We start from the raw sequence: 25,193 nt of genomic DNA, 5'->3' as shown, positions 1-25,193 counted from the left end.
CCAATAGATGCCCCCTATGAGACCCCCCCAGCCCCATAGGAGCCCCCCAGCCCCCTTGCATCCCCCCCAGGATCCCCCCAGCCCCACAGGAGCCCCCCCAACCCCACTGGAGCCTCCCCAGCCCCCTATGAGTCCCCCCAACCCCCATAGGAGCTCGCTATGAGGCCCCCCAGCCCCATAGCAGGCTCCCCAGCCCCCCAGCAGTCCCCCAGCCCCATAGGAGCTCCCCTAGGCCCCCCGCATCCCCCCCAGGAGCCCCCCCAGCCCCATAGGAACCCCCCCAGGAGCCCCCCCAGCCCCATAGGAGCTCCCTATGAGCCTCCCCAGCCCCATAGGATCCCCCCCAGCCCCATAGGAGCCCCCCAGCCCCATAGCATCCCCCCCCGTCGCCCCCCAGGTGCAGGCGGAGGCCGTCTAGAAACGCCGGGCGGCCGTTTATTACCCCCCCGGGGCCGCTGCCGGGGGGGGGGGGGGGCCACGATTTTGAAGGGGGGGGGGGTCCGGGACACGCGCGGGGGCTGCATTGGGGGGGGGGGAGATGTGGGGCGGGGGGGGGGGGGGTCAGCGCCGCCCGCCCCGGTCGCGCACGGGGGTGCTGCGGCTGCGGCTGCGGCGCTTGGCGTCGCGGCGGTCGCGCTCGCGCTCGCGGGGTCCGCGCTCGGCGGCGGCCGTGGGGCCGGCGGCGGCCGTGGGGCCGGCGGCGGGGCCGGGCTGTGGGGCGGGCTGTGGGGCGGGCTGTGGGGCGGCGGCGGGGGCGGGGGCGGCGGCGGCGGCGGGGGGGGGCCGCTCGCGGGGGTGGTCGCGGTGGTGGTGGTGGTGGTGGTGGTGGTCGCGGTGGGCGCCGCGGGCCTTGTCGCGCTCGGGCTGCCGGCCCCGCTGCCGCTGCTCCTCCTCCTCCTGCTCCTTGCGCCGCCGCTCCCGCTCCCGGGCCCGCGCCGCCCGCTCCGCCTGCTTCTGCACGAACTGACCCCCCCGGCCCCCCCCGGGACCCACGTCAGCGGGGCGCCGGGGGGGGCGTGGGGGGGGGCTGGGGGACTCCGGGGGCGTGGAGGGACGTGGGGAGTCCAGGGACATGGGGGGATGTGGGGGGGGTATGGGGGGACATGGGGGGATGTGGGGAGCCCCGGGGGATGTGGGGGGTGTGGGGGGGTGTGGGGGGACGTGGGGGGCGTGGGGGGATGTGGGGGGGGACTTGGGGGGGGCTGGGGGACTCCAGGGGTGTGGAGGGACGTGGGGGGTCCAGGGACATGGGGGGATGTGGGGGGGGTATGGGGGGACGTGGGGGGTGTGGGGGGGTATGGGGGGGTGTGGGGGGGCGTGGGGGGATGTGGGGGGGGGCGTGGGGGGGGCTGGAGGACTCCAGGGGTGTGGAGGGACATGGGGGGTCCAGGGACATGGGGGGATGTCGGGGGGGTATGGGGGGACGTGGGGGGTGTGGGGGGGTATGGGGGGGTGTGGGGGGATGTGGGGGGACTGGGGGACTCCTGGGATGTGGAGGGACGTGGGGGGAAGTGGGAGGCCCCAGGGGGATGTGGGGGGGGTATGGGGGGATGTGGGGGGGCGTGGGGGGATGGGGGGGGGCGTGGGGGGGGCTGGGGGAATCCGGGGGTGTGGAGGGACGTGGGGGGTCCAGGGACATGGGGGGATGTGGGGGGCCCCAGGGGGATGTGGGGGGGGTATGGGGTGACGTGGGGGGACGTGGGGGGGTGTGGGGGCCCCAGGGGGATGTGGGGTGTGTGTGGGGGGGCGTGGGGGGACTGGGGGACCCAGGAGGAGGTGGGGGGATATGGGGGGTCCAGGGATCCAGGGGGGCGTGGGGGGATGTGGGGGGATGCAGGGGGATGTGGGGCAGCTGAGGGGATGTGGGGGGACATGGGGGGTCCAGGGACACGGGGGGATGTGGGGGGACGTGGGGGGATGCGGGGGACCCAGGGACGTGGGGGAACCCAGGGGGATGTGGGGGGACGCGGGGGGACATGGGGGGATACAGGGACTCCAGGGACCCGGGGGGATGTGGGGGCCATGGGGGGCTCTGGGGGGCCGTGGGGCCTGCAGGGCCGTGGGGGGCTATGGGGGGCCGTGGGGACCCTGGAGCTATGGGGCAGCGTGGGGGACACCGCGGTGGGGGGGGACACGGGGCCGTGGGGGGATGCAGGGGGCTGCAGCAACATGTCGGGTGTGGGGAAGGCAGAAGCCCCGCCCCCCGCCCATTTAGCCCCGCCCCTCAGCCCCGCCCACCTGGGTGTCGGTCAGCGGCAGCCAATAGATGCAGGGCGCCGCCTTGGTCTTGCGGAACAGGTCGTCCAGCAGCTTCGCCGGCGGCTCCTCAGGGGGCTTCTCTGGGGGGGGGGCGGGGTCAGCGCCGCCTGGCCACGCCCCCCTCCGCCTGGCCACGCCCCCTCCACCTCCCCTACAGCTGCTTCCCTTCCTTAGCACTGGTTTGCCATAAGCCACGCCCCCTCCTGCTGTGGCCACGCCCCCTCCCTGCGCGGCCACGCCCCACTCCCCCCAGCAGGGCTCTACCCTAACCACGCCCCCTGCCACGTGGCCACGCCCCCTGCCCGCGCGGCCACCCCCCCACTCCCTGGCAGCGTTCTACCCTAGCCACGCCCCCCATCGCCACGTGGCCACGCCCCCCCACTCCCTCCCTGCAGCCCCCCCTGCCCTGGCAGCGTTCTACCCTAGCCACGCCCCCTCTCGACCTGGCCACGCCCCCTCCCAGCAGCATTCACTCCTGACCACGCCCTCCCGCCGTGGCCACGCCCCCTCGGTGCGCAGCCACTCCCTCCCACTCCCTTCCCTCAGCCACCCCCTCCCTGGCAGCGATCTACCCTGGCCACGCCCCCTCCCGCCGTGGCCACGCCCCCTCCCGGCAGTGTTCTACCCTGGCCACGCCCCCTCCCACCACGGCCACGCCCCCCCCTTCCTCCTCGCAGCCACCCCCTCCCCTGGCAGCGATCTACCCTGGCCACGCCCCCTCCCGCCGTGGCCACGCCCCCTCCCGGCAGTGTTCTACCCTGGCCACGCCCCCCCCCTTCCTCCTTGCAGCCACCCCCACCCCTGGCAGCGTTTTGCCCTGGCCACGCCCCCTCCCCATGTGGCCACGCCCCCTCCCGGCAGTGTTCTACCCCGGCCACGCCCCCTCCCACCACGGCCACGCCCCCCACTCCCTCCCCGCAGCCCCCCCACCCCTGGCAGCGTTCTGCCCTGGCCACGGCCCTGTCCACCGTGGCCACGCCCCCTCCCGCTGTGGCCACGCCCCCCCACTCCCCACAGCCACCCCCTCCCCTGGCAGCGTTCTAGACTAGCCCCGCCCCCTCCCCGCGTGGCCCCGCCCCCTCCCGGCAACAGTCTACCCTGGCCACGCCCCTGCCCACCGTGGCCACGCCCCCTCCCGCTGCAGCCACGCCCCCCCACTCGCTCCCCGCAGCCACCCCCTCCCCTGGCAGCGTTCTAGACTAGCCCCGCCCCCTCCCCGCGTGGCCCCGCCCCCTCCCGCCGTGGCCCCGCCCCCTTCACCTTTCTTGTCGGGGCGGCGCTCGCGGGAGCGGGGGCGGTCCTTGTCGGGGGGGCGGTGGCGGGGGCGGGGCTCGCGGGGGGCGGAGCCGGAGCGGGAGCGGGAGCGGGAGCGGGGGGGCCCCTTGTCGCGGTCCCACTCGCGCTCCCCCCGCGTCCGCTCCCGCCGCTCCATCTCCCGCTCCCGCTCCGCCCACTGGGCCCGCTCCGCCTCCCGGGGGGCGCGGCCCCCCGACGCCCCGCCCCCCGACGCCTCCCGCCCCGCCCCCCGCGGCCCCGCCTCCTCCGCCGCCCCCTCCGCCCGCTCCGGCGCCAGGCCCCGGTGGAAGTCCAGCTGCGGGGGGGGGGGGCGTCAGTGACCCACGGCCTGACCCACACCACCCCCGACCCGCCCCACGGCCTCCCGCCCAGCCCCACGGCGCCCCACAGTGCCCCATAGACTGCCCCACAGCCTCCCGTCCAGCCCCACACTGCCCCGATGCCCCACGGCCCGACCCACACCACCCCCGACCCGCCCCACGGCCTCCCGCCCAGCCCCACGGTGCCCCACAGTGCCCCATAGCCTGCCCCACAGCCCCCCGTCCAGCCCCACAGCGACCCATAACCCCTCCCACAGCGCCCCACAGCCTCCCGCCCAGCCCCACGGCGACCCACACTGCCCCATGGCACCCCACAGTGCCCCATAGACTGCCCCACAGCCTCCCGTCCAGCCCCACAGTGCCCCATAACCCCTCCCACAGCGACCCACGGCCTCACGTCCAGCCCCATGGCACCCCACAGTGCCCCATAGCCTGCCCCACAGCCTCCCGTCCAGCCCCATAGTCCCTCCCGCAGCGCCCCACAGCCTCCCGTCCAGCCCCATAGTGCCCCACAGTGTCCCACGACCTGCCCCATGGCACCCCACAGCCTCCCGCCCAGCCCCACAGCACCCCACACTGCCCCATGACCTGCCCCATGGCACCCTACACCGCCCCATGGTGCCCCACGGCCTCCCATCCAGCCTCACGGCTCCCCACACTGCCCCATAGCCTGCCCCACGGCACCCCACAGCCTCCTGTCCAGCCCCACGGCACCCCAGTGCCCCATAGCCCCTCCCACGGTGCCCCACACTGCCCCACGGCCTGCCCCATGGCACCCTGCACCGCCCCATGGCACCCCACGGCCTCCTGTCAAGCCCCATAGCCCCCCACGCTGCCCCATGGCCTCCCATCCAGCCCCACAGCACCCCACGCTGCCCCATGGCCTGCCCCACACCGCCCCACAGCCTCCCGTCCAGCCCCACACTGCCCCCCAACCCACCCCACTGCCCCCCAACCTGCCCCCCAGCGCTCCAATCTGCCCCCCGGCGCCCCCCAGCGCCCCGGCCCTGCCCCACGGCGCTGCCCCACGGCGCTGCCCCACGGCGCCCACCTCGTCCTGCTGGGCGAAGTCGGCCGCCAGCACCTTGGGGTTGGACTGGGGCCACTTGACGCCGTGCAGCGCGTTGCGGGTGGCCACCGCCTCCTCCACCGACGCGTACTGGGGGGCACGCCGTGGGGCGGGGGTCAGCCACCCACGGCCTGCCCCATGGCGAGCCCCACGGCCGCCCCATGGCGCCCCCCGGCCTCCCCCGCGGCCCCACTGCCTCCTCCACTGATGTGGACTGGGGGGCAAAGCCGTGGGGCTGGCACCGGGGACCCACAGCGTGCCCATAGTGTGCCCCAGAGCGTGCCCCATAGCGTGCCTATAGTGTTCCCCATAGCGTGCCCATAGTGTGCCCCATAGTGTGCCCACAGTGTGCCCCATAGCGTGCCCATAGCGTGCCCCATACTGTGGCCATAGAGTGCCCATACTGTGCCCCATAGTGTGCCCCATAGCGTGCCCCATAGCATGCCCGTAGTGTGCCTATGATGTGCCCCATAGCATACCTGTAGTGTGCCACAGTGTGCCCCATAGTGTGCCCATACCGTGCCCCATAGCGTGCCTATAGCGTGCCCCATAGTGTGCCCGTAGTGTGCCCCATAGTGTGCCCAGTGTGCCCCATAGCGTACCCATACCGTGCCCCATAGCGTGCCCACAGTGTGCCCATAACGTGCCCATAGCGTGCCCCATAGTGTGCCCGCAGTGTGCCCCATAGCGTGGCCCATAGCGTGCCCCATAGCATGCCCCACAGCATGCCCCAGAGTGCCCTCAGTGTGTCCACAGCGTGCCCCATAGTGTGCCCATAGCATGCCCCATAGTGTGCCCGTAGTGTGCCCCATAGCGTGGCCCATAGCGTGCCCCATAGCATGCCCCACAGCATGCCCCAGAGTGCCCTCAGTGTGCCCACAGCGTGCCCCATCGCGTGCCCATAGCGTGCCCCATAGTGTGCCCGCAGTGTGCCCCATAGCGTGCCCATAGCGTGCCCCATAGCATGCCCCATAGCATGCCCCAGAGTGCCCTCAGTGTGCCCACAGCGTGCCCCATAGTGTGCCCCATAGCGTGCCCACAGTGTGCCCCACAGCGTGCCCCTAGTGTGCCCGCAGCGCGCCCCACGGCGTGCCCCACGGCTGCCCCACAGCGTGCCCCACGGCGGCTCACCGTGACGTAGCAGTGGGACTTGATCTTGTCGATCCAGAAGCCGTCGTCCAGCAGCCGCCCCGTGCGGCCCAGCAGCTCCTTCAGCTGCCCCAGCGTGAACGGCCGCACCTGCACACGGGATTCACACGCCGCGACACGTGACGACACGCCATGACACGTGTAGCGACACGTGTTCACACGTGACGTCACGTGGGGTGACGTATGGTGTCGTGTGATGTCACACGTGGCCGTGGGGGGTGACACGGGGTGCTCTGGCTGGCTCCCGGCCCCACGCGGAGGCCCCTGTGAGCGGCCCCGGCCCCACACGTGTGGGTCTGGAGCCATGGGGAGGGTCGCAATGCCATGCCGGGGGTCCCAGCCCCACATGGGGAGGCCCAGACGCACACATGGAGGGGTCCCAGCCCCACATATGGAGGCCCAGACCCACATGCAGGGAGCCTAGACCCACACATGGGGGTCTGGCCCCACATGGGAGGGTCCCAATCCCACACGGGGGCTCCCAGCCCCACATGGTGGGGTCCAGACACACAGATGGGGGGTCCCAGCCCCACATGCAGGGGTCTAGCCCCACATGGGGGGGGTCTCAGCCCCATGTGGGGGGCTCCTAGCCCCACACATGGGGGTCTGGCCCCACATGTGGGGGTCCCAATCCCACGCAGGGGCTCCCAGCCCCACATGGGGGGGCCTAGACGCATGTAGGGGATCCCAGACCCACACGCAGGGGTCTGGCCCCACATGGGGGGGTCTCAGCCCCATGTACGGGCTCCCAGACCCACATGGGGAGGCCCAGCCCCACATGTGGGGGGTCCCAGCCCCACGCAGGAGCTCCCAGCCCCACATGTGGGGGGTCCCAATCCCATGTGGGGGTTCCCAGCCCCACATGTGGGGGTCCCAGCCCCACGCAGGAGCTCCCAGCCCCACATGGGGGGGGTCCCAGTCCCATGTAGGGGTTCCCAGCCCCACATGTAGGGGTCCCAATCCCACGCAGGGGCTCCCAGCCCCACATGTGGGGGCCTAGACCCATGTAGGGGTTCCCAGCCCCACACAGGAGCTCCGAGCCCCACATAGGGGTTCCCAGCCCCACGCAGGAGCTCCCAGCCCCACATGGGGGGGTCCCAGCCCCACGCAGCAGCTCCCAGTCCCACATGGGGGGGGTCCCAGCCCCACATAGGGGTTCCCAGCCCCACGCAGGAGCTCCCAGCCCCACATGGGGGGGTTCCCAGCCCCACATAGGGGTTCCCAGCCCCACGCAGCAGCTCCCAGCCCCACATGGGGGGGTTCCCAGCCCCACATAGGGGTTCCCAGCCCCACATGTGGGGGGTCCCAATCCCATGTGGGGGTTCCCAGCCCCACGCAGCAGCTCCCAGCCCCACATGGGGGGGTTCCCAGCCCCACATAGGGGGGTCCCAGCCCCACGCGGCAGCTCCCAGCCCCACACGTGCGGGTCGCTCACCAGGTTGCAGACGTGGACGATGGGGCTGGGGGCGGCGCGGGGGGGCGAGGGCAGCTGGGCCGCCCGCACGGGGTCGTCGATGGTGACGGAGACGCCCAGGCGCTGCTGGCTGATGTGGCGCCGCGTCAGCGTCTCGCTCAGCGTCACTGCGGGGGGGGGGACACGCGGGGGGGGGACACGCCGGCGTCACCCTCCGCGGTGCCACCGTGGACATCGCGGACGCCTCCCCGGACCCACGGCGTCGCCCCGTGTCCCCAAGTCCCTCCAGGAGCCCCCCCATGTCCCTCTGTTGTGTCCCCATGTCCCCCAGGACCCCCCCCATGTCCCTCTGATGTCCCCCCTGTGTCCCCCTGACCAGGTCCCCGTGTCCCCATGTCCCCCAGGACCCCCCCATGTCCCTCTGTTGTGTCCCCATGGCATGTCCCCGTGTCCCCAAGTCCCTCCAGGACCCCCCCCATGTCCCTCTGATGTCCCCCCGTGTCCCCCTGACCAGGTCCTTGTGTCCCCAAGTCCCTCTGATGTCCCCCCGTGTCCCCATGTCCCTCCAGGACCCCCCCATGTCCCTCTATTGTGTCCCCATGTCCCCCAGGACCCCCCCATGTCCCTCTGATGTCCCCCCGTGTCCCCCAATCAGGTCCCCGTGTCCCCATGTCCCTCCAAGATCCCTCCATGTCCCTCTGCCATGTCCTCATGTCCCCCAGGTCCCTCTGACATGTCCCCGTGTCCCCTAAGTCCCTCTGCCGTGTCCCCAAGTCCCTCCAGGACCCCTCCGTGTCCCTCTGACATGTCCCCGTGTCCCCCAGCTCCCTCCACTGTGTCCCCATGTCCCTCCAGGACCCCCCTGTGCCCCTCTGCCGTGTCCCCATGTCCCCCAGCATGTCCCCACGTGTCCCCCCCATGTCCCCACGTGTCCCCACGTCCCTCTATGTCCCCCAACGTGTCCCAATGTCCCCCAACACGTCCCCCCGTGTCCCCCCATGTCCCCATCATGTCCCCATGTGTCCCCACGTCCCTTTATGACCCCCAACGTGTCCCAATGTCCCCAAACACGTCCCCAGACGTCCCCCCATGTCCCCTATCATATCCCCATGACCCCTCTTGTCCTCCAATGTCCCCCCTATGTCCCCCACCACGTCCCCACGTGTCCCCTATCATGTCCCCATGTCCCCCAGCACATCCCCCCCGTGTCCCCATGTCCCCCGGCATGTCCCCATGTGTCCCCCCACGTCCCCACGTCTCCCCATGTCCCCCAGCGTGTCCCCACGTCCCCCCATGTCCCCTATCGTGTCCCCCCGTGTCCCCAAACACGTCCCCAGACGTCCCCCCATGTCCCCTATCGTGTCCCCACGTCCCCCAATGTCCCCCCTGTCCCCCCATGTCCCCTATCGTGTCCCCCCGTGTCCCCAAACACGTCCCCAGACGTCCCCCCATGTCCCCTATCGTGTCCCCATGTCCCCCAATGTCCCCCTTGCCCCCCATGTCCCCTATCGTGTCCCCCCGTGTCCCCAAACACGTCCCCAGACGTCCCCCCATGTCCCCTATCGTGTCCCCATGTCCCCCAATGTCCCCCTTGCCCCCCCATGTCCCCTATCGTGTCCCCCCGTGTCCCCAAACATGTCCCCAGAGGTCCCCCCGTGTCCCCTATCGTGTCCCCACGTCCCCCAATGTCCCCCTTGCCCCCCCGTGTCCCCTATCGTGTCCCCACATCCCCCAATGTCCCCCTTGCCCCCCCATGTCCCCTATCGTGTCCCCCCGTGTCCCCAAACATGTCCCCAGAGGTCCCCCCGTGTCCCCTATCGTGTCCCCATGTCCCCCAATGTCCCCCCGTGTCCCCCCATGTCCCCTATTGTGTCCCCCCGTGTCCCCAAACACGTCCCCAGACGTCCCCCATGTCCCCTATCGTGTCCCCACGTCCCCCCACGTCCCCCCCCTTACCTTTCTTGACCTCGTGCTCGGCGGGGGGGGGCAGGGCGGCCTCGGGCAGCGCCGGCGGCGGCTGGGGCCGCTCCTCCTCGGCCTCCTTCTCCTCCTCCTCCTCCTCCTCGCCCTGCCCGTTCTCCTGCCCCTCGGCCGGCACCACCTGCGGCGTCATCGTGGGGGTCAGCCCCACGGCGGGGCGGGGCGTGGGGGGGGGGGGGGACACGGGGGACACGGGGGCGGGGGGGCCCCACCTGGGTGACGGTGCGGCAGATCTTGAGGGCGGGCTCGTGGGGCGGCGCCTCGCCGGGGCGCTCGGCCTCCTCCTCGGAGATGTGGCCGTCGTCGGCGTGCAGGTCCACCACCGCCTCCTGCCCGCCGCCCGCCTTCATCTCCGGGATCAGGCTCTGCGGCGCGCACGCCTCAGCCCCGGGGGCCCCGGCGTCCGGGCGGCGAAGGGGCCCCGGCGTCCGGGTGGGGAAGGGGCCCCGGGGTCTGGGCGGGGAAGGGGCCCCGGGGTCTGGGTGCGGGGGGCCCCGGCGTCCGGGCGGCGAAGGGGCCCCGGGGTCCGGGTTGTGGGGGGCCCAGGGGTCTGGGTTGTGGGGGGCCCTGGTGCCCGAGGGGCCCTGGCGTCCGGGTGGGGAAGGGGCCCCGGGGTCTGGGTTGTGGGGGGCCCCGGGGTCTGGGTTGTGGGGGGCCCTGGTGCCCGAGGGGCCCCGGCGTCCGGGTGGGGAAGGGGCCCAGGGGTCCGGGTTGTGGGGGGCCATGGTGTCCGGGCGGGGAAGGGGCCCCGGGGTCTGGGTGCGGGGGGCCCCGGCGTCCGGGCGGGGAAGGGGCCCTGGCGTTCGGGTTGTGGGGGGCCCCGGCGTCCGGGTGGGGAAGGGGCCCCGGTGTCCGAGTGGGTGTAGAGGGACCCAGGCGTCCGGGCGGGAAGGGGCCCCGGGGTCTGGGTTGTGGGGGGCCCTGGTGTCCGGGTGGGGAAGGGGCCCCGGCGTCCGGGTTGTGGGGGGCCCTGGTGTCCGGGCGGGGAAGGGGCCCCGGGGTCTGGGTTGTGGGGGGCCCCAGTGTCCGGGTGGGGAAGGGGCCCCGGCGTCCGGGTTGTGGGGGGCCCTGGTGTCCGGGTGGGGAAGGGGCCCCGGCGTCCGGGTGGGTGGAGAGGGACCCAGGCGTCCGGGCGGGAAGGGGCCCCGGCGTCCGGGGGGGGGCCGCACCTTGAGGGACTCGGTGGTGATGCTGATGGAGGGCCGCTTCTGGGTGCAGGCGGTGCTGGCCCCCCACCGCCGCTTCCGGCCCCCCGCCGCGCCGCCCTCCGCCTCGCTGCTGCCCGGCGCCGCCCCCTTGGCGGCCGCTGACCCCCCCCCGGGAGGGGGCGTGGCCCAGTGAGGCTCCGCCCCCTCCCCCGGAGCGGCGAGCCCCGCCCCCTCGCTGCGAGGAGACTCCCCCCCCCCCTCCCCGGGCACAGGGGCCCCTGTCCTGCTCCCCGCCCTCATTAAGCCCCGCCCCCAATTAAGCCCCGCCCCTTGACTTAACCCCGCCCCCATCCCTAAGCCCCGCCCCCATCGCACGGCACCACCCCCTGCCCCAAGCCCCCTCCCTGAAGCCCCGCCCCCGGCTTTAAGCCCCGCCCCCAGGCGCTTCACCCTACCGTCAGCCTTAAGCCCCGCCCCCCGCCTTAAGCCCCGCCCCAGTCCCCTAACCAGGCCTTAAGCCCCGCCCCCAGGTGCTCAACCCCACTGCCAGCCTTAAGCCCCGCCCCTTGCCTTTAAGCCCCGCCCCTGTCTTAAGCCCCGCCCCCAGGGACACAGCCCCACCCCCCACCTGCTGCGCCGCCCCCCCCAGTCCCCTAACCAGGCCTTAAGCCCCGCCTCCAGGGTCGTGACCCCGCCCATTCCCCCAAGCCCCGCCCCCTGCCCCAAGCCCCACCCCCCGGCTGCTCTGCCTGAAGGTTGCTGCCTCCGGGGCGGGGGGGGGGGGGGCGCTCTTTCAAGCCCCGCCCCCGCTTCAAGCCCCGCCCCATCCGCTCCCGGGTGGGGCCCCACCCTCCAGGCCCCGCCCCCCTTCCCCAGGCCCCGCCCCCGGCACTCACAGACCACCGAGATCTTCCTCTTGAAGGCCTTGGGCTGGGCCGGGCCCTGCGGGGAGACCGGGGGGGGCGGGGACACGGGGAGGGGGCGGGGTCAGCGCGGGGGGCGGGGCCGCGCCACGCCCCTCCTCCGGCCCCGCCCCCCCCGGGGCTGCCCCCCCCATAGGGGAGCAGGACCCCCCTCCCCCCCCGCCACCCATCACCCCCCCCCTTAAAGGGGGGTGTTCTCCTTAAGCGGGGGGGGGCACAAAGATGGCCGACCCCCCCCAGGCCCCGCCCCCCGGGGTGACGCGGACGGACGGGGGGGTCCTTACGTCGGGGCCGGGGGCGTGTCCCCCCCCCCCACACCCCCTGCCCCACGCCGCGGGGGCGGGGGGGGGGACGGAGGGGCGGGCGCCCGCGTGGGGCCGGTGCCCCCGGGTCCTGGCGCCGCCGTGGGGCCGGGAGGGGGGAGGACAGGGGGGTCCCGGAGGTCCTCGCTTTGGCGGTGGGTGCCCCCAAGGGGACGTGGGGGTCCCGGAGGTCCTTGGGGTGCCCCCGAGGGGACGTGGGGGTCCCGGAGGTCCATGGGGTGCTGTGGGTGCCCCCGAGGAGGACTTGGGGGTCCCGGAGGTCCGTGGGGGTCTGTGGGTGCCCCCAAGGGGACGTGGGGGTCCCGGAGGTCCGTGGGGTGCCCCCAAAGGGGACGTGGGGGTCCCGGAGGTCCATGGGGTGCCCCCGAGGAGGACTTGGGGGTCCCAGAGGTCCATGGGGTGCCCCCGAGGAGGACTTGGGGGTCCCGGAGGTCCGTGGGGGTCTGTGGGTGCCCCCGAGAAGGACTTGGGGGTCCCGGAGGTCCATGGGGTGCTGTGGGTCCTCCCAAGGAGGACTTGGGGGTCCTGGAGGTCCGTGGGGTGCCCCCGAGGAGGACTTGGGGGTCCCGGAGGTCCATGGGGGTCTGTGGGTGCCCCCGAGGAGGACGTGGGGGTCCCGGAGGTCCATGGGGTGCCCCCAAAGGGGACGTGGGGGTCCCGGAGGTCCGTGGGGGTCTGTGGGTGCCCCCGAGGAGGACGTGGGGGTCCCGGAGGTCCATGGGGTGCTGTGGGTCCTCCCAAGGAGGACTTGGGGGTCCCGGAGGTCCATGGGGTGCCCCCAAAGGGGATGTGGGGGTCCCGGAGGTCCATGGGGTGCCCCCGAGGAGGACTTGGGGGTCCCGGAGGTCCGTGGGGGTCTGTGGGTGCCCCCAAGGAGACATGGGGGTCCCAGAAGTCCATGGGGTGCAGCTGGGTGTCCCCAAGGGGGACATGGGGGTCCCAGAGGTCCATGGGGGTCCTGGAGGTCCATGGGGTGCAGCTGGGTGTCCCCAAGTAAGACTTGGGGGTCCCGGAGGTCCATGGGGTGCTGTGGGTGCCCCCAAGGAGGACTTGGGGGTCCCGGAGGTCCATGGGGTGCTGTGGGTCCCCCCAAAGGGGATGTGGGGGTCCCGGAGGTCCGTGGGGTGCTGTGGGTGCCCCCAAGGAGGACATGTGGGTCCTGGAGGTCCATGGGGGTCTGTGGGTGCCCCCAAGGAGGACTTGGGGGTCCCGGAGGTCCGTGGGGTGCAGCTGGGTGTCCCCAAGGAGGACATGGGGGTCCCAGAGGTCCATGGGGGTCCTGGAGGTCCATGGGGGTCTGTGGGTGCCCCCAAGGGGGACTTGGGGGTCCCGGAGGTCCGTGGGGTGCAGCTGGGTGTCCCCAAGGAGGACATGGGGGTCCCAGAGGTCCATGGGGGTCCCGGAGGTCCATGGGGTGCAGCTGGGTGTCCCCAAGGAGGACTTGGGGGTCCCGGAGGTCCGTGGGGTGCTGTGGGTGCCCCCAAAGAGAACATGGGGGTCCCGGAGGTCCGTGGGGTGCAGCTGGGTGCCCCTAAGTGGGACATGGGTGTCCCAGAGGTCCATGGGGGTCCCGGAGGTCCATGGGGTGCAGCTGGGTGTCCCCACGTGGGACTTGGGGGTCCCGGAGGTCCTCGGGTGTCCCCATAGATGTGGGGCGGGGGCCAGGCCGCCCTTGGGTGCCCCCAACGTCAACTCGGAGCCCCTCGAGGTGGTTGCACCCCCGTTGACGACGTGCGAGACCCACAAGTGCTTCTTCTGGCGTGGGGTGACCCCGACGTGGACTTGGGGGTCCCAGAGGTGCTCATGTCGCCGTTGGGTGACCCCAACGTGGATTTGGGGGTCCCATCAATGATCACACTGCCGTTGGGTGACCCCAAGGTGCACTTGGGGGTCCCAGAGGTGCTCGCATCGCCGTTGGGTGACCCCGGCGTGGACTTGGGGGTCCCAGAGGTGCTCGCGTCGCCGTTGGGTAACCCCAATGTGGACTTGGGGGTCCCATCAATGATCGTGTTGGTGTTGGGTGCCCCCAAACTGGACTTGGGGATCCCAGAGGTGCTCACGCCGCCGTTGGGTGACCCCGATGTGGATTTGGGGGTCCCACTGATGATCACGTTGGCGTTGGGAGTCCCCAAGGTGGACTTGGGGGTCTTGGAGCTGCTCACACCGTCGCTGGGTGCCCCCAAAGTGGACTTGGGGGTCCCATAGATGATCACGTTGGCATTGGGTGCCCCCAAGGTGGACTTGGGGGTCTTGGAGCTGCTCACACTGTCGCTGGGTGCCCCCAAGGTGGACTTGGGGGTCCCATCGATGATCACGTTGGCGTTGGGTGACCTCAAGGTGGACTTGGGGGTCCCGTAGATGATCACATTGGTGTTGGGTGCCCCCAAGGTGCACTTGGGGGTCTTGGAGGTGCTCATGGTGCCGTTGGGTGCCCCCAAGGTGGACTTGGGGGTCCCACAGATGATCACGCTGCCGTTGGGTGACCCCGACATGGACTTGGGGGTCCTGGAGCTGCTCACGCCGTTGTGGGGTGCCCTCAAGGTGGACTTGGGGGTCCCATCAATGATCACGCTGCCGTTGGGTGCCCCCAAGGTGGACTTGGGGGTCCCGGAGATGCTCATGCTGCCGTTGGGTGCCCCCAAGGTGGACTTGGGGGTCCCGGAGCTGCTCACATTGCCGTTGGGTGCCCCCAAGGTGGACTTGGGGGTCTCTGAGGTGCTCACGCCGCCATTGGGTGCCCCCAAGGTGGATTTGGGGGTCCCGGAGGTGCTCACATCGCTGTTGGGTGCCCCCGAGGTGGACTTGGGGGTCCCGGAACCGCTCACGCCGCTGTGGGGTGCCCTCAAGGTAAATCTGGGGGTCTCAGAAGGACTCGCGCCGCCGTTGGGTGCCCTCAACATACACTTGGGGGTCCTGGAGATGCTCCTGCCGCCATTGGGTGCCCCCAGCGTGGGTCTGGGGGTCCCGGAGGTGCTCACGCCGCCATTGGGTGCCCCCTAAGTAGGTTTAGGGGTCCCATACGAGCTCGTGCCGGTGTTGGGAGTCCCATAGGTGCTCGCACCAGTCCTGGGTGTCCCCTAAGCTCACGGGGGTCTTGCGTGCCCCCTAAGTGACACGGAGGTCCCATAGAAGGTCATGGGGGTCTTGGGTGCCCCATAAGTCCATTGGAGCTCATGGTGGTCTTGGGTGCCCCCTAAGTGACACGGAGGTCCCATAGGAGGTCATGGGGGTCTTGGGTGCCCCATAAGTCCATTGGAGCTCATGGGGGTCTTGGGTGCCCCCTAAGTGACACGGAGGTCCCATAGAAGGTCATGGGGGTCTTGGGTGCCCCATAAGTCCATTGGAGCTCATGGGGGTCTTGGGTGCCCCCTAAGTGACATAGAGGTCCCATAGGAGGTCATGGGGGTCTTGGGTGCCCCATAAGTCCATTGGAGCTCATGGGGGTCTTGGGTGCCCCCTAAGTGACACGGAGGTCCCATAGGAGGTCATGGGGGTCTTGGGTGCCCCATAAGTCCATTGGAGCTCATGGGGGTCTTGGGTGCCCCCTAAGTGACACGGAGGTCCCATAGAAGGTCATGGGGGTCTTGGGTGCCCCATAAGTCCATTGGAGCTCATGGGGGTCTTGGGTGCCCCCTAAGTGACATGGAGGTCCCACATGAGCTCACGCCGGTCTGGGGTGCCCCCTAAGTGACATGGGGGTCCCATACGAGATCATGGTGGTCTGGGGTGCCCCCTAAGTGACATAGAGGACCCATAGAAGCTCATACCGGTCTTGGGTGCCCCCTAAGTGACATGGAGGTCCCATACGAGCTCGCGCCGGTCTTGGGAGCCCCCTAAGCGACATGGAGGTCCCATAAGAGCTCATGGCAGTCTTGGATGCCCCATAAGTGACACGCAGGTCCCATAGGAGCTCACGGGGGTCTTTGGTGCCCCCTAAGTGACACGGAGGACCCATAGGAGCTCATGGCGGTCTTGGGTGCCCCCTAAGTGACATGGAGGACCCACAGGAGCTCATGGCGGTCTTGGGTGCCCCCTAAGTGACACGGAGGACCCACAGGAGCTCACGTTGGCGTTGGACGTCCCCCGAGAAGAGCTGGGGGTCCCGTAGGAGCTCGCGCCGGCGCTGGGTGCCCCCCAAGTGACGCGGGGGTCCCGTAAGAGCTCACTCCGGCATCAGGTGCCCCCCAAGCGATATCGGGGTCCCGTAAGAGCTCGCTGGGGCGCTGGGTGCCCCCTAAGTGGCACCGGGGTCCAATAGGAGCTCACCACGGCGTCGGGTGCCCCCCAAGCGATAGGAGGGCCCCATAGGAGCTCGCTCCGGCGTTGGGTGCCCCCCAAGTGACGCGGGGGTCCCATAGGAGCTCCCGGCGGTTCGGGGCACCCCCCAAGCGATGCGGGGGTCCCATAAGAGCTCGCTCCGGCGTTGGGCGCCCCCCAAGTGACGTGGGGGTCCCATAGCAGCTCACCGCGGCGTTGGGTGCCCCCCAAGCAAGATGGGGGCCCCATAGGAGCTCTCTCTGGCGTTGGGTGCCCCCCAAGTGACGCGGGGGTCCCGCAGGAGCTCCCGGCGGTTCGGGGCGCCCCACACGTCGCGCGTCGGAGGTCCCGCCGGTCCGGGGCAGCGGGCCGGGGGGCAGGGCGGGCTGGCGCCCCACACGTGTGGGTCCCGGAGGAGCCGAACAGAGGAGCCCAGAGGAGAAGGTCAGCGGCGCCGGGGGGGGCCCGTCCGCCCCCCAACCCGCCCCCCAACCCGCCCCCCGACCTGCCCCCCGGCCCAACCCCGCCTCCCCGCCGCCCCCCGCCCGGCTGCCCCCCAACCAGCCCCCCAACCGGCCCCGCGCCCGGCCCCCCGCCCGGCCCCCCGTTACCTCTGGGCGCTCGGCGTCCGTGGGGCGGTCGGGGGGCGGCCGTGGGGGGCTGGCGCCCGCCCCGGGGGGGCCCGGCTCCATGGGCGCCGCCTGCTCCTCGCTGCGGGCACGGCGTCAGTGGGGCTGCCCCACGGCGGCCGCCCCACACCTAGCCCCGGCCCCACAGATCCCCCCCGAAGCAAATGGGGCAGTCCTGGCCCCACTGACTGCCCCGTGCACAGGGTGGGCCCGGCCCCATGGAGAACCCCAGCCCCACGGAGAACCCCAGCCCCACGGAGAACCCCAGCCCCACAGATTACCTCCAGCAGGACCCAGCCCCAGAGGAAGCTCCAGCCCCACGGATGCCCCCAGCCCCACAGATCCCCCCGATGGAGTCCCAGCCCCACAGAGGCCCTGGACCCCCCACGGCGGGTCCCGGCCCCACAGACACCAACTGCGCCCCACAGCATGTCCCGGCCCCAGAGATGGTCCCAAATCCCCCCCATGGCGGGTCCCAGCCCCACAGACACTCCTGGACCCACAGATCCCCCCCATAGCTTGTCCCAGCCCCATTGAGGCCCCCAGACCCCCCCCATGGCAGATCCCAGCCCCACAGACACCCCTGCCCCACAGCTCCCCCCCACGACAAGTCCTGGCCCCACAGACACCCCCAGCCCTCCCTACGGCAGGTCCCGGCCCCACGGATGCCCCCAGATCCCCCCCACAGCATGTCTCAGCCCCACAGACACCCCCGGCCCCCCATAGCCCCTCCATGACAGGTCCCAGCCCCACGGATGCCCCCAGATCCCCCCACGGCAGGTCCCGGCCCCACAGGCACCCCTAGCCCTACAGGTCCCCCCCCCAGCATGTCCCAGCCCCACGGATGCCCCTGGCTCCCCCCACGGCGAGTCCTGGCCCCATGGACACCCCCAGCCCCCCCCACGGCGGGTCCCAGCCCCACAGACACCCCTGGACCCCCAGATCGCCCCCACGGCGGGTCCCAGCCCCACGGCTGCCCCCAGCCCCACATCTCCCCCTCTCATCAGCTCCCAGCCCCACATCCCCCCCCGCATCCCCACGGCGGCTCCCAGCCCCACAGATCCCCCCCCACGGCGGGTCCCAGCCCCACAGACACCCTTGGACCCCCAGATACCCCTCACGGCAGGTCCCAGCCCCACGGCCGCCCCCAGCCCCACATCCCCACGGCGGCTCCCAGCCCCACGGCCGCCCCCAGCCCCACATCTCCCCACCACCATCCCCCGCATCCCCACGGCCGCCCCCAGCCCCACATCTCCCCGCCCCGGGCAGCTCCCAGCCCCACATCCCCCCCCCGCATCCCCACAGCAGCTCCCAGCCCCACGGCGGCTCCCGGCCCCACGGCACCGGGGCGTGTGTGTGTGTGGGGGGGGGGGGGCGAGACAAAGCCGTGGGGCAATGAATGGCGGCGGGGGCCGTGGGGCGGGCGGCGCCGTGGGGCGGGGGGGGGCTCACCCGTCCTTGCCCTCGGAGAGCATGGTGGGCCCCGGCGTCCGGGGGGCGGCGGGGGGGCGGCCCCGCTCTATTGTGGGGGGCCGGGCCGGGGCGGCGCGGGGCAGCCGCAGGCGGGCGGGGCAGCCATCTTGCCGCTTACCCAGCAGCCCCTGCGAGCGGGGGGGGGGGCGCGGGGGAGGGGCGAGCGCGGACCCTCCTCCTCCTCCTCCTCCTCCTCCCCCCCCCCCCCGAGCGGGAGATGGGACCCACATGGGGGGGGCGGACCCACATCTCCGTCGTGGAAGGGGCTGCTGGACCCACATCTGCCTCCACCTCACCCCTAAGTGTCTCCCAGCCCCACATCTCCCTCGTGGGGGGCTCCTGGACCCACATCTGCCCCCCATCTCACTCACGAGGGTCTCCCAGCCCCACATCTCCCTCGTGGGGGGCTCCTGGACCCACATCTGCCCCTCATCTCTCTCATGGGGGTCTCCCGGCCCCACATCTCCCTCGTGGGGGACTCCTAGACCCACATCTACCCTGCCTCTCACTCGTGAGGGTCTTCCAGCCCCACATCTCCCTCGTGGGGGGCTCCTGGACCCACATCTGCCCCCCAGCTCACTCGTGAGGGTCTCCCGGCCCCACATCTCCCTCGTGGGGGGCTCCTGGACCCACATCTACCCTGCCTCTCACTCGTGAGGGTCTCCCGGCCCCACATCTCCCTCGTGGGGGGCTCCCAGCCCCACATCTGCCCCCCAGCTCACTCGTGAGGGTCTCCCGGCCCCACATCTCCCTCGTGGGGGCTCCTGGACCCACATCTGCCTCCACCTCACCCCTAAGTGTCTCCCGGCCCCACATCTCCCTCGTGGGGGCTCCTGGACCCACATCTGCCCCCCAGCTCACTCGTGACGGTCTCCCGGCCCCACATCTCCCTCGTGGGGGGCTCCTGGACCCACATCTGCCCCTCATCTCACTCACGAGGGTCTCCCGGCCCCACATCTCCCTCGTGGGGGGCTCCTGGACCCACATCTGCCCCCCAGCTCACTCGTGAGGGTCTCCCGGCCCCACATCTCCCTCGTAGGGGGCTCCTGGACCCACATCTGCCCCCCAGCTCACTCGTGAGCCTCACCCAGACCCACATCTCCCTCGTGGGGGGCTCCCGGCCCCACATCCCCCCCGTCTCACCCATGAGGGCCGCCCTGACCCACATCTCTCTTGTGAGAGGCTCCTAGACCCACATCTTGCTCATATGGGGACTCCCAGACCCACATCTCCCTCATGGGGGGCTCCTGGACCCACATTTCCCCCCACTTCACCTGTGAGTGTTCCCCAGCCCCACACGTCCCTCCTGGGGGGCTCCTGGACCCACATCTGCCCCTCATATCCCCCATGGGGGTCCCCCAGACCCACATCTCCCTTGTAACAGGTCTCCCAGCCCCACATTTCCCCCCCATCTCACCCACAACTGTTCTTCTGACCCACATCTCCCTCGTGGGGGGCTCCCAGCCCCATATCTTCTTTGTGGGGAGCTCCTGGACCCACATCTGCCCCCCATCTCACCCGTGAGTGTGCCCCTGACCCACACCTCCCTCATGGGGGGCTCCTGGACCCACATCTCATCCTCATCCCACCCATGTGCGTCCCTCAGCCCCATATCTCTCTCATGGGGGTCTCCCAGCCCCACATCTCCCCCGTGGGTCCAGGGGGGACCCCCATCCCCCCACAACTGGCCTCAGGGGGGTCCCCAGACCCACGTCTGCCCCATAAGAACTCCGTCAGCCCACGTCTTGCTTATGGGGTCCCCCAGACCCCCATCTCCCCACAGCAGGCCCCATGGGGGGCCCTTGGACCCACATCTCCCCCCGCCCGGCCCCATGGGGGGCCCCAGCCCCAAAGCGGCCGCATCCAAGTGCCCCCCACCTCGTCGGCGAGTCCAGGCTCCCCCCCGGCTGCCCCACGGCGCTCCCCAGACCCATATATCCCTTTAGCCGGCCCCACGGCGCTCCCCCAGACCCACATCACCCCCCAAGCCAGCCCCACGGCGCTCCCCCAAACCTGTATCTCCCCCCAGCTGGCCCCATGGCGCTCCCCCAGACCCCCATCACTGCCCAAGCCAGCCCCATGGCGCTCCCCCAGACCCCCATCTCCCCCCGGTGCTCCCCCAGACCCCCATCACCCCCCAAGCCAGCCCCATAGAGGCCCCCCAGACCCATATCTCCCCCCAGCCGGCTCCACGGCACTCCCCCAGACCCACACGTCCCCACAACCGGCCCCACAGCACCCCCCACCACTTACCTCTCAGGGTCCGGCTGCGGCGGGGGGCACGCGGCCCCCCCGGGGCCCTGGGGCCCCTCCAGGCCCCCCTGCGGAGACAGGAGCGGGGGTTAGGGGGCTGGGGCGCCCCAGAGCCGCCCTAGACGGCCCCGGAGAACCCCAGGCCGGTTCTAGGTGCCCCAAGAAGCAACGCTGTGGGGTTCTAGGTGCCCCAAAGGACACCCCGGACCGTGGGGCGGCTCTGAGCACCCCACTGCCGTGCCCTAGACGGTTCTAGGTACCCCAACAGACCCACGCTGACTTGCCCCAGGCACCTTATGGGAAGGTTGGGGTGGTTCTAGGTCCCCCAACAGACACCCATCATTGGGGACCGGGTCCAGCTGCCCCAAGGGGATGGTTGTGCTGGTTCTAGGTGCCCCAATAGCTGCCCGTGATTGAGAGCTGGCTCCGGACACCCCAATGGGGCGAGCTGCATGGTTCTAGGTACCGCAATACATGTCCTAGCACCCTGGACTAGCTCAGAGCCCCCCAATGAGCTACCCTGAGTGGTTCTAGATACCCCAACGCCTGCCCCACAGCTGCAGACTATCTCTAAGCACCCTAATGACGTGCTCTGGGTGGTTCTAGGTGCTGCGGCGGGCGTCCTGTGACCGTGGACTAGCTCTAAGCCCCCCAGTAAGATACTCTGGGTGCTTTTAGGTACCCCAATAGGTGCCCCATGACTGTGAACTGTCTCTGAATACCCTCATGAGACAGTTTAGGCTGTTCCGTGTGTTCCCAACAGGTACCATCAGCCAAAACCCAGTTCTGGGTGTCCCTCCGGGTGTTTCTAGTCATGAAGCACCTCCAAATTCCCCCACTAAAACGACCCAGATAGTTTTATGTGTCTTTACGTGTATTCTGTCTCTAAAACATGTTCTAGGTGCCCCAAAACAACAAACCAGTTGGCTCTAGGTGCCCCAAAGAGCGCCCTTGGCCATGGCCCAGGCCTCAACAGCTCCACTCAGCAGCTTGAGTCGCTCTTGGCCCCCCAACCGCTGCCCCTGGCCACAGACCAGCCCCACACGGGACAGCCCAGCTGCTCCTCGGTGCCCCAACGGCCACCCCCCGCCCATAAACCAGCTCTAGCTGCCCCGCCAGGACACCCCAGCTGGTTCTAGGTGCCCCAACGGGTGCCGCCGGCCACGGTCCAGCTCTGGGTGCCTCACTGGGACACCCCAAACCATTGCACGTGCCCCACTGACCGCCACCGGCCCTAGACAAGTTCCGGGTACCTCAATGAGACCCCTCCCAGGTGGTTTTAGGTGCCCCAACCAGTGCCGTCAGCTATGAATATGTTCCAGGTACCTCAACAAAGTCGCCTACGTCTTTTCAGGCTCCCTAACCAACACCCCAGACTTCAATCTGACTCTAAAGACCCCATAGGGCACCTCCCCACCTGCACTGGTTCTAGGCGCCTCAACAGACCAGCCCGGGCGGTTCTAGGTGCCCCAACGGGCGCCCTCAACGCTGAACGGAGCCGTCCGCGCTCCGGAAGCCGCCGGCACCCCCGGGGGGCTGCTGTGGGGCCGGGGCAGAGCCCCACGGCGCTGCCGCCGCTCACCTTCCTGCTGCCGGCGCTGCTGGAGCGCGACCCCGACGGGGAGCGCGAGGGGCGTCGCGGCGGCGGGGGCGGCGAGGCCGAGCGGGAGGTGGCGCGGGAGGAGGCGGAGCCCGAGGAGGAGGAGGAGCCCGAGGAGGCGCGGCGGCGGCGCCGGGAAGGCGGCGAGCGGCCCCGGGGCTCGGCCGCCTCCGGGGCGGCGGCGGGCGGCTCCTTGGTGAGCAGCGGCGGCGGGGGCTCCTCCTCGCCGCGGGGGGCCGGCGGCGCCGCCCCTTCCGTGAGCTGCGGGGGCGGCGGCGAGGCCTGGGGGGCCGGTTGGGGGGCGGCGGGGGCCGCCGGCTCCTCAGGGGGCGGAGACGTGGGGCCGGGCTCCCCCGGCTGCTGTGGGGCGGCGGGGACCCCCGGGTCGGCGGCGGGGGGGGCCTCGGGCTGGGCTTGCTGTGGGGCGGCGCCGCCCTCTTGGCCCGGGGGCGCTTCGTCCTCCTCCTCCTCCTCCTCCTCTTCCTCTTCCTCCTCCTCCTCCTCCTCTTCTTCCTCCTCGTCGTCCTCCTCCTCCTCGCCGGGCTTCAGCGGGGGCCGGGCCGCCCCACGGCGGCCTCGCGGCGGGGCCTCCCGCTCCTCCCGGCCGGCGGCCGGGGCGCCCTCGGGGGCCTTGGCGGCTCGGGCCTGCGGCGGGGAGGAGGACGGGGGTCAGCGGGGCGCGGGGCCCGCCCCACGTCCCCCCCCAACCCAGCCCCACGGCGTCCCTACCTGCCGGACCCGGCCGGAGCGCCGCTCCTGCCGCCGGGCGCCCTCCTCGTCCGAGTCCTCCGGCTCCCGGGACGCGGCGCAGCTCCGGCCCGAGGCTGCGGGCGGGCGGCGGGCGTCAGTGGGGCGGCCCCACGGCGTCCCCCCCCCTCCCCGCCCCACATCGCCCCACGCGCTCACCCTCCAGCTCGGCCGCCTCGCGGGCCTCCCGCTCCAGCCGCTGCTGCAGCAGCTCCTGCTGCTTCTCCAGGTACTGCTTGATGAAGCTGTTCTGGCTCATCTCCTCGCCGATCTGGGGGGGGGAAGGGGGGTGAGGAGGCGCCGTGGGGCGCCGTGGGGCGGCCGTGGGGCGGCCGTGGGGCTGGGCTCACCTGGGAGTTGGGCTGGAAGGTGGCGTGGGGCGTCGAGTGCTTCTGGAGGTTCTCCAGCATCAGCGCCTGCGCGGGGGGAGGCGGCGGCGGGGGGGGGTCAGCGGGGGGAGCCCACGGTGCCCCACGGCTGCCCCATAGCGGCTCTTCTCCCCGCGGCCGCGACCCCCAAGTGTCCCTAAAGAAGCCGCACGCGCGGCTGCCCCACAGCCCTTCACTTCTGCCCACGCTACAGAGACCCCCAAGTCCTCCAAAGTCACCTCAAACCGCCCCAATTCACCCCAAACACCGAGTATTGTCCTGACCCAATCTCACCCCAACTCCCCCCAAAGCCAAGTGCCCCCCCCAGCCAAACATCACCCCAGACCCCCCCGCTTTACCCCCAGACCAGGGGCCCCCAACCCAATCTCACCTCAAATTCCCCGGATCTCGCCCCAAACCCGGTGGGGCCCCCAACCCAATCTCACCTCAAATTCCCCGGATCTCGCCCCAAACCCGGTGCCCCCCCCAGCCCAATGTTACCTCAGATCCCCCCAATTCCCCCCAAACTGGGTGCCCCCAAGCTCACCTCAGATGCCCCCAAAACCAAGTGCCCCCCCCACACCAGCATGACCTCAAATCCCCCTGATTTTACCCCAAACCAGGTCCCCCCCAAACCCACATCACCTCAAAGCCCTGTGATTTCCCTCAAAACCGAGCGCCCCGACCCAACTTCACCCCAAATCCTGCCGATTCCCCTCAAAACCACGTGCCCCCCCCTCAGCCCAACATCATGCCAGATTGCTCTGATTTACCCCCAAAACCGGGTGCCCCCCCCAACCTCACCTCACCCCCCCCAAACACGCACCCCCCAACCCGGCCTCACCTCAGATCCCCCCGATTCCCCCCAAAACCGGCTACCCCCCCCAACGCGACCTCACCTCACCCCCCCCCAAACACGCGCCCCCCCAGCCCAACCCCACCCCAAATCCCCCCGATTCCCCCCCAAAACTGGCTGCCCCCCCAACCCCTCACCTCAAGCCCCCCCCAAAACCGGCAGCCTCACCCCAAATCCCCTCGATCCCCCCCAAAACCGGGCGCCCCCCCAAACTCACCTCAACGCCCCCCAAACCGGGCGCCCCCCCAACCCCGACGTCACCTCAGATCCCCCCGATTCCCCCCCAAACCACACGCCCCCCCCGCCCCCCCCCCCCACGCGCGCATGCGCGCGCCGCCTCCCTCAGCCGTTGGCGGGAAACCGGCGCCGGCGGGAGACCGGGGGGGGGGGGGGGGAGAGACACCGCGCGGGGGGGGGGGGTCGCGCGCACCGCGCATGCGCGGCCGGTCCCAACCGCCTCCCCCCCCCCCCCAAAACACCACCGGCGTCGCCCCCCCCCCCCCGCCGCGGCGCTCACCCCGCGGAGCCGCTTGACCAGGGCGCTTTTCTGGCCGCTCTTGGCCAGGCCGCGCTGCTCCAGGGCCGCCTTGAGGTCGGCGACGCGGAGCAGATGGAGCGGCCGCCCGTCCAGAGTCACCTCCTCCCCGTCCGCCATCTTGTGTGGCGCCGCCGCCGCCGCTGCGGCCCCTTCCGGCCGCGCCTCGGCTCCCTCCGCCGGCGCTTCGGCTGCTTCCGCCAGCGCTCGGCTGCTTCCGCCGACGCTTCGGCCGCTTCCGCCGTCGCTCGGCGCCCGCCGCCGCGCTCCGCCGACCCGGAAGTGAAGCTTCGGCCGGTTCCGCCGCTTAGGCGCTTTCCGTCACACCCCCCCCCCCCCAAATCCCCGGATGTCGCTTGTGGCCCCGCCTCTTCCGGAGGCGCTTCGGCTCCTTCCGGGAGCCCTTCGGGTGTTTCCGGTCCCCTTCGGGTCTTTCCGGAGGCCCCTCGGCTCTTTCCGGGAGCCCTTCGCGCTTCGGCTCTTTCCGGAAGCGCTTCGGCTCTTTCCGGAGCCCCTCGGCTCCTTCCGGGAACCCTTCGGCTCTTTCCGGACGCGCTTCGGGTCTTTCCGGTCCCCTTCGGGTCTTTCCGGAGG

General features: G+C 71.5%; 1 protein-coding gene across 6 annotated transcripts; it reads right to left on the bottom strand.

Moving 5' to 3' along the window:
* Positions 1–415: 415 nt before the first annotated feature.
* ACIN1 (apoptotic chromatin condensation inducer 1) lies at positions 416–25,127 on the bottom strand. 6 transcript variants are annotated; one of them, XM_064503365.1, is made up of 17 exons: positions 24,582–25,127; positions 23,191–23,256; positions 23,000–23,111; positions 22,823–22,917; positions 22,076–22,738; positions 20,494–20,561; positions 16,750–16,849; positions 11,532–11,577; positions 10,657–10,793; positions 9,700–9,852; positions 9,464–9,608; positions 7,529–7,674; positions 6,076–6,183; positions 4,927–5,034; positions 3,520–3,850; positions 2,239–2,339; positions 416–963 (listed from the first exon to the last, which is right to left on the bottom strand). In XM_064503365.1, exons 1-17 carry the CDS (start codon positions 24,717–24,719, stop codon positions 562–564), a joined length of 2,919 nt encoding a protein of 972 aa, XP_064359435.1. In that variant the 5' UTR covers positions 24,720–25,127; the 3' UTR covers positions 416–561. The 6 variants fall into 6 exon arrangements, 5 of the variants coding, with proteins under 5 accessions (XP_064359435.1, XP_064359434.1, XP_064359433.1 ...); XR_010386413.1 differs by lacking the exons at positions 16,750–16,849; positions 20,494–20,561; positions 22,076–22,738; ... (2 more) ...; positions 23,191–23,256; positions 24,582–25,127 and adding exons at positions 11,843–12,140; positions 12,190–12,362; positions 12,413–12,644; positions 12,686–13,444 and having other exon boundaries at positions 826–963; XM_064503364.1 differs by lacking the exons at positions 16,750–16,849; positions 20,494–20,561; positions 22,076–22,738; ... (2 more) ...; positions 23,191–23,256; positions 24,582–25,127 and adding exons at positions 11,843–12,140; positions 12,190–12,362; positions 12,413–13,444.
* Between the last annotated feature and the right edge of the window lie 66 nt (positions 25,128–25,193).

This window comes from Dromaius novaehollandiae, chromosome 36, assembly GCF_036370855.1.
Source record: "Dromaius novaehollandiae isolate bDroNov1 chromosome 36, bDroNov1.hap1, whole genome shotgun sequence".
Taxonomy (NCBI): domain Eukaryota; kingdom Metazoa; phylum Chordata; class Aves; order Casuariiformes; family Dromaiidae; genus Dromaius; species Dromaius novaehollandiae.
This window is presented reverse-complemented; position numbering and strand designations above follow the sequence as displayed.

Excerpts from the sequence above, each read along its gene's own strand:
- ACIN1 (XM_064503362.1), bottom strand. The coding sequence starts at position 13,444 with ATGGACCTCTGGGACACCCATGTCCCACTTAGGGGCACCCAGCTGCAC. Across the intron at positions 10,794-11,531 it reads GAGGAAGATCTCGGTGGTCT|CGGCCGCCAAGGGGGCGGCG; the intron begins GTGAGTGCCGGG and ends GGGGGGGGTCAG. Across the intron at positions 2,340-3,519 it reads GCGCCGCCCCGACAAGAAAG|AGAAGCCCCCTGAGGAGCCG; the intron begins GTGAAGGGGGCG and ends CCCCCCCCCCAG.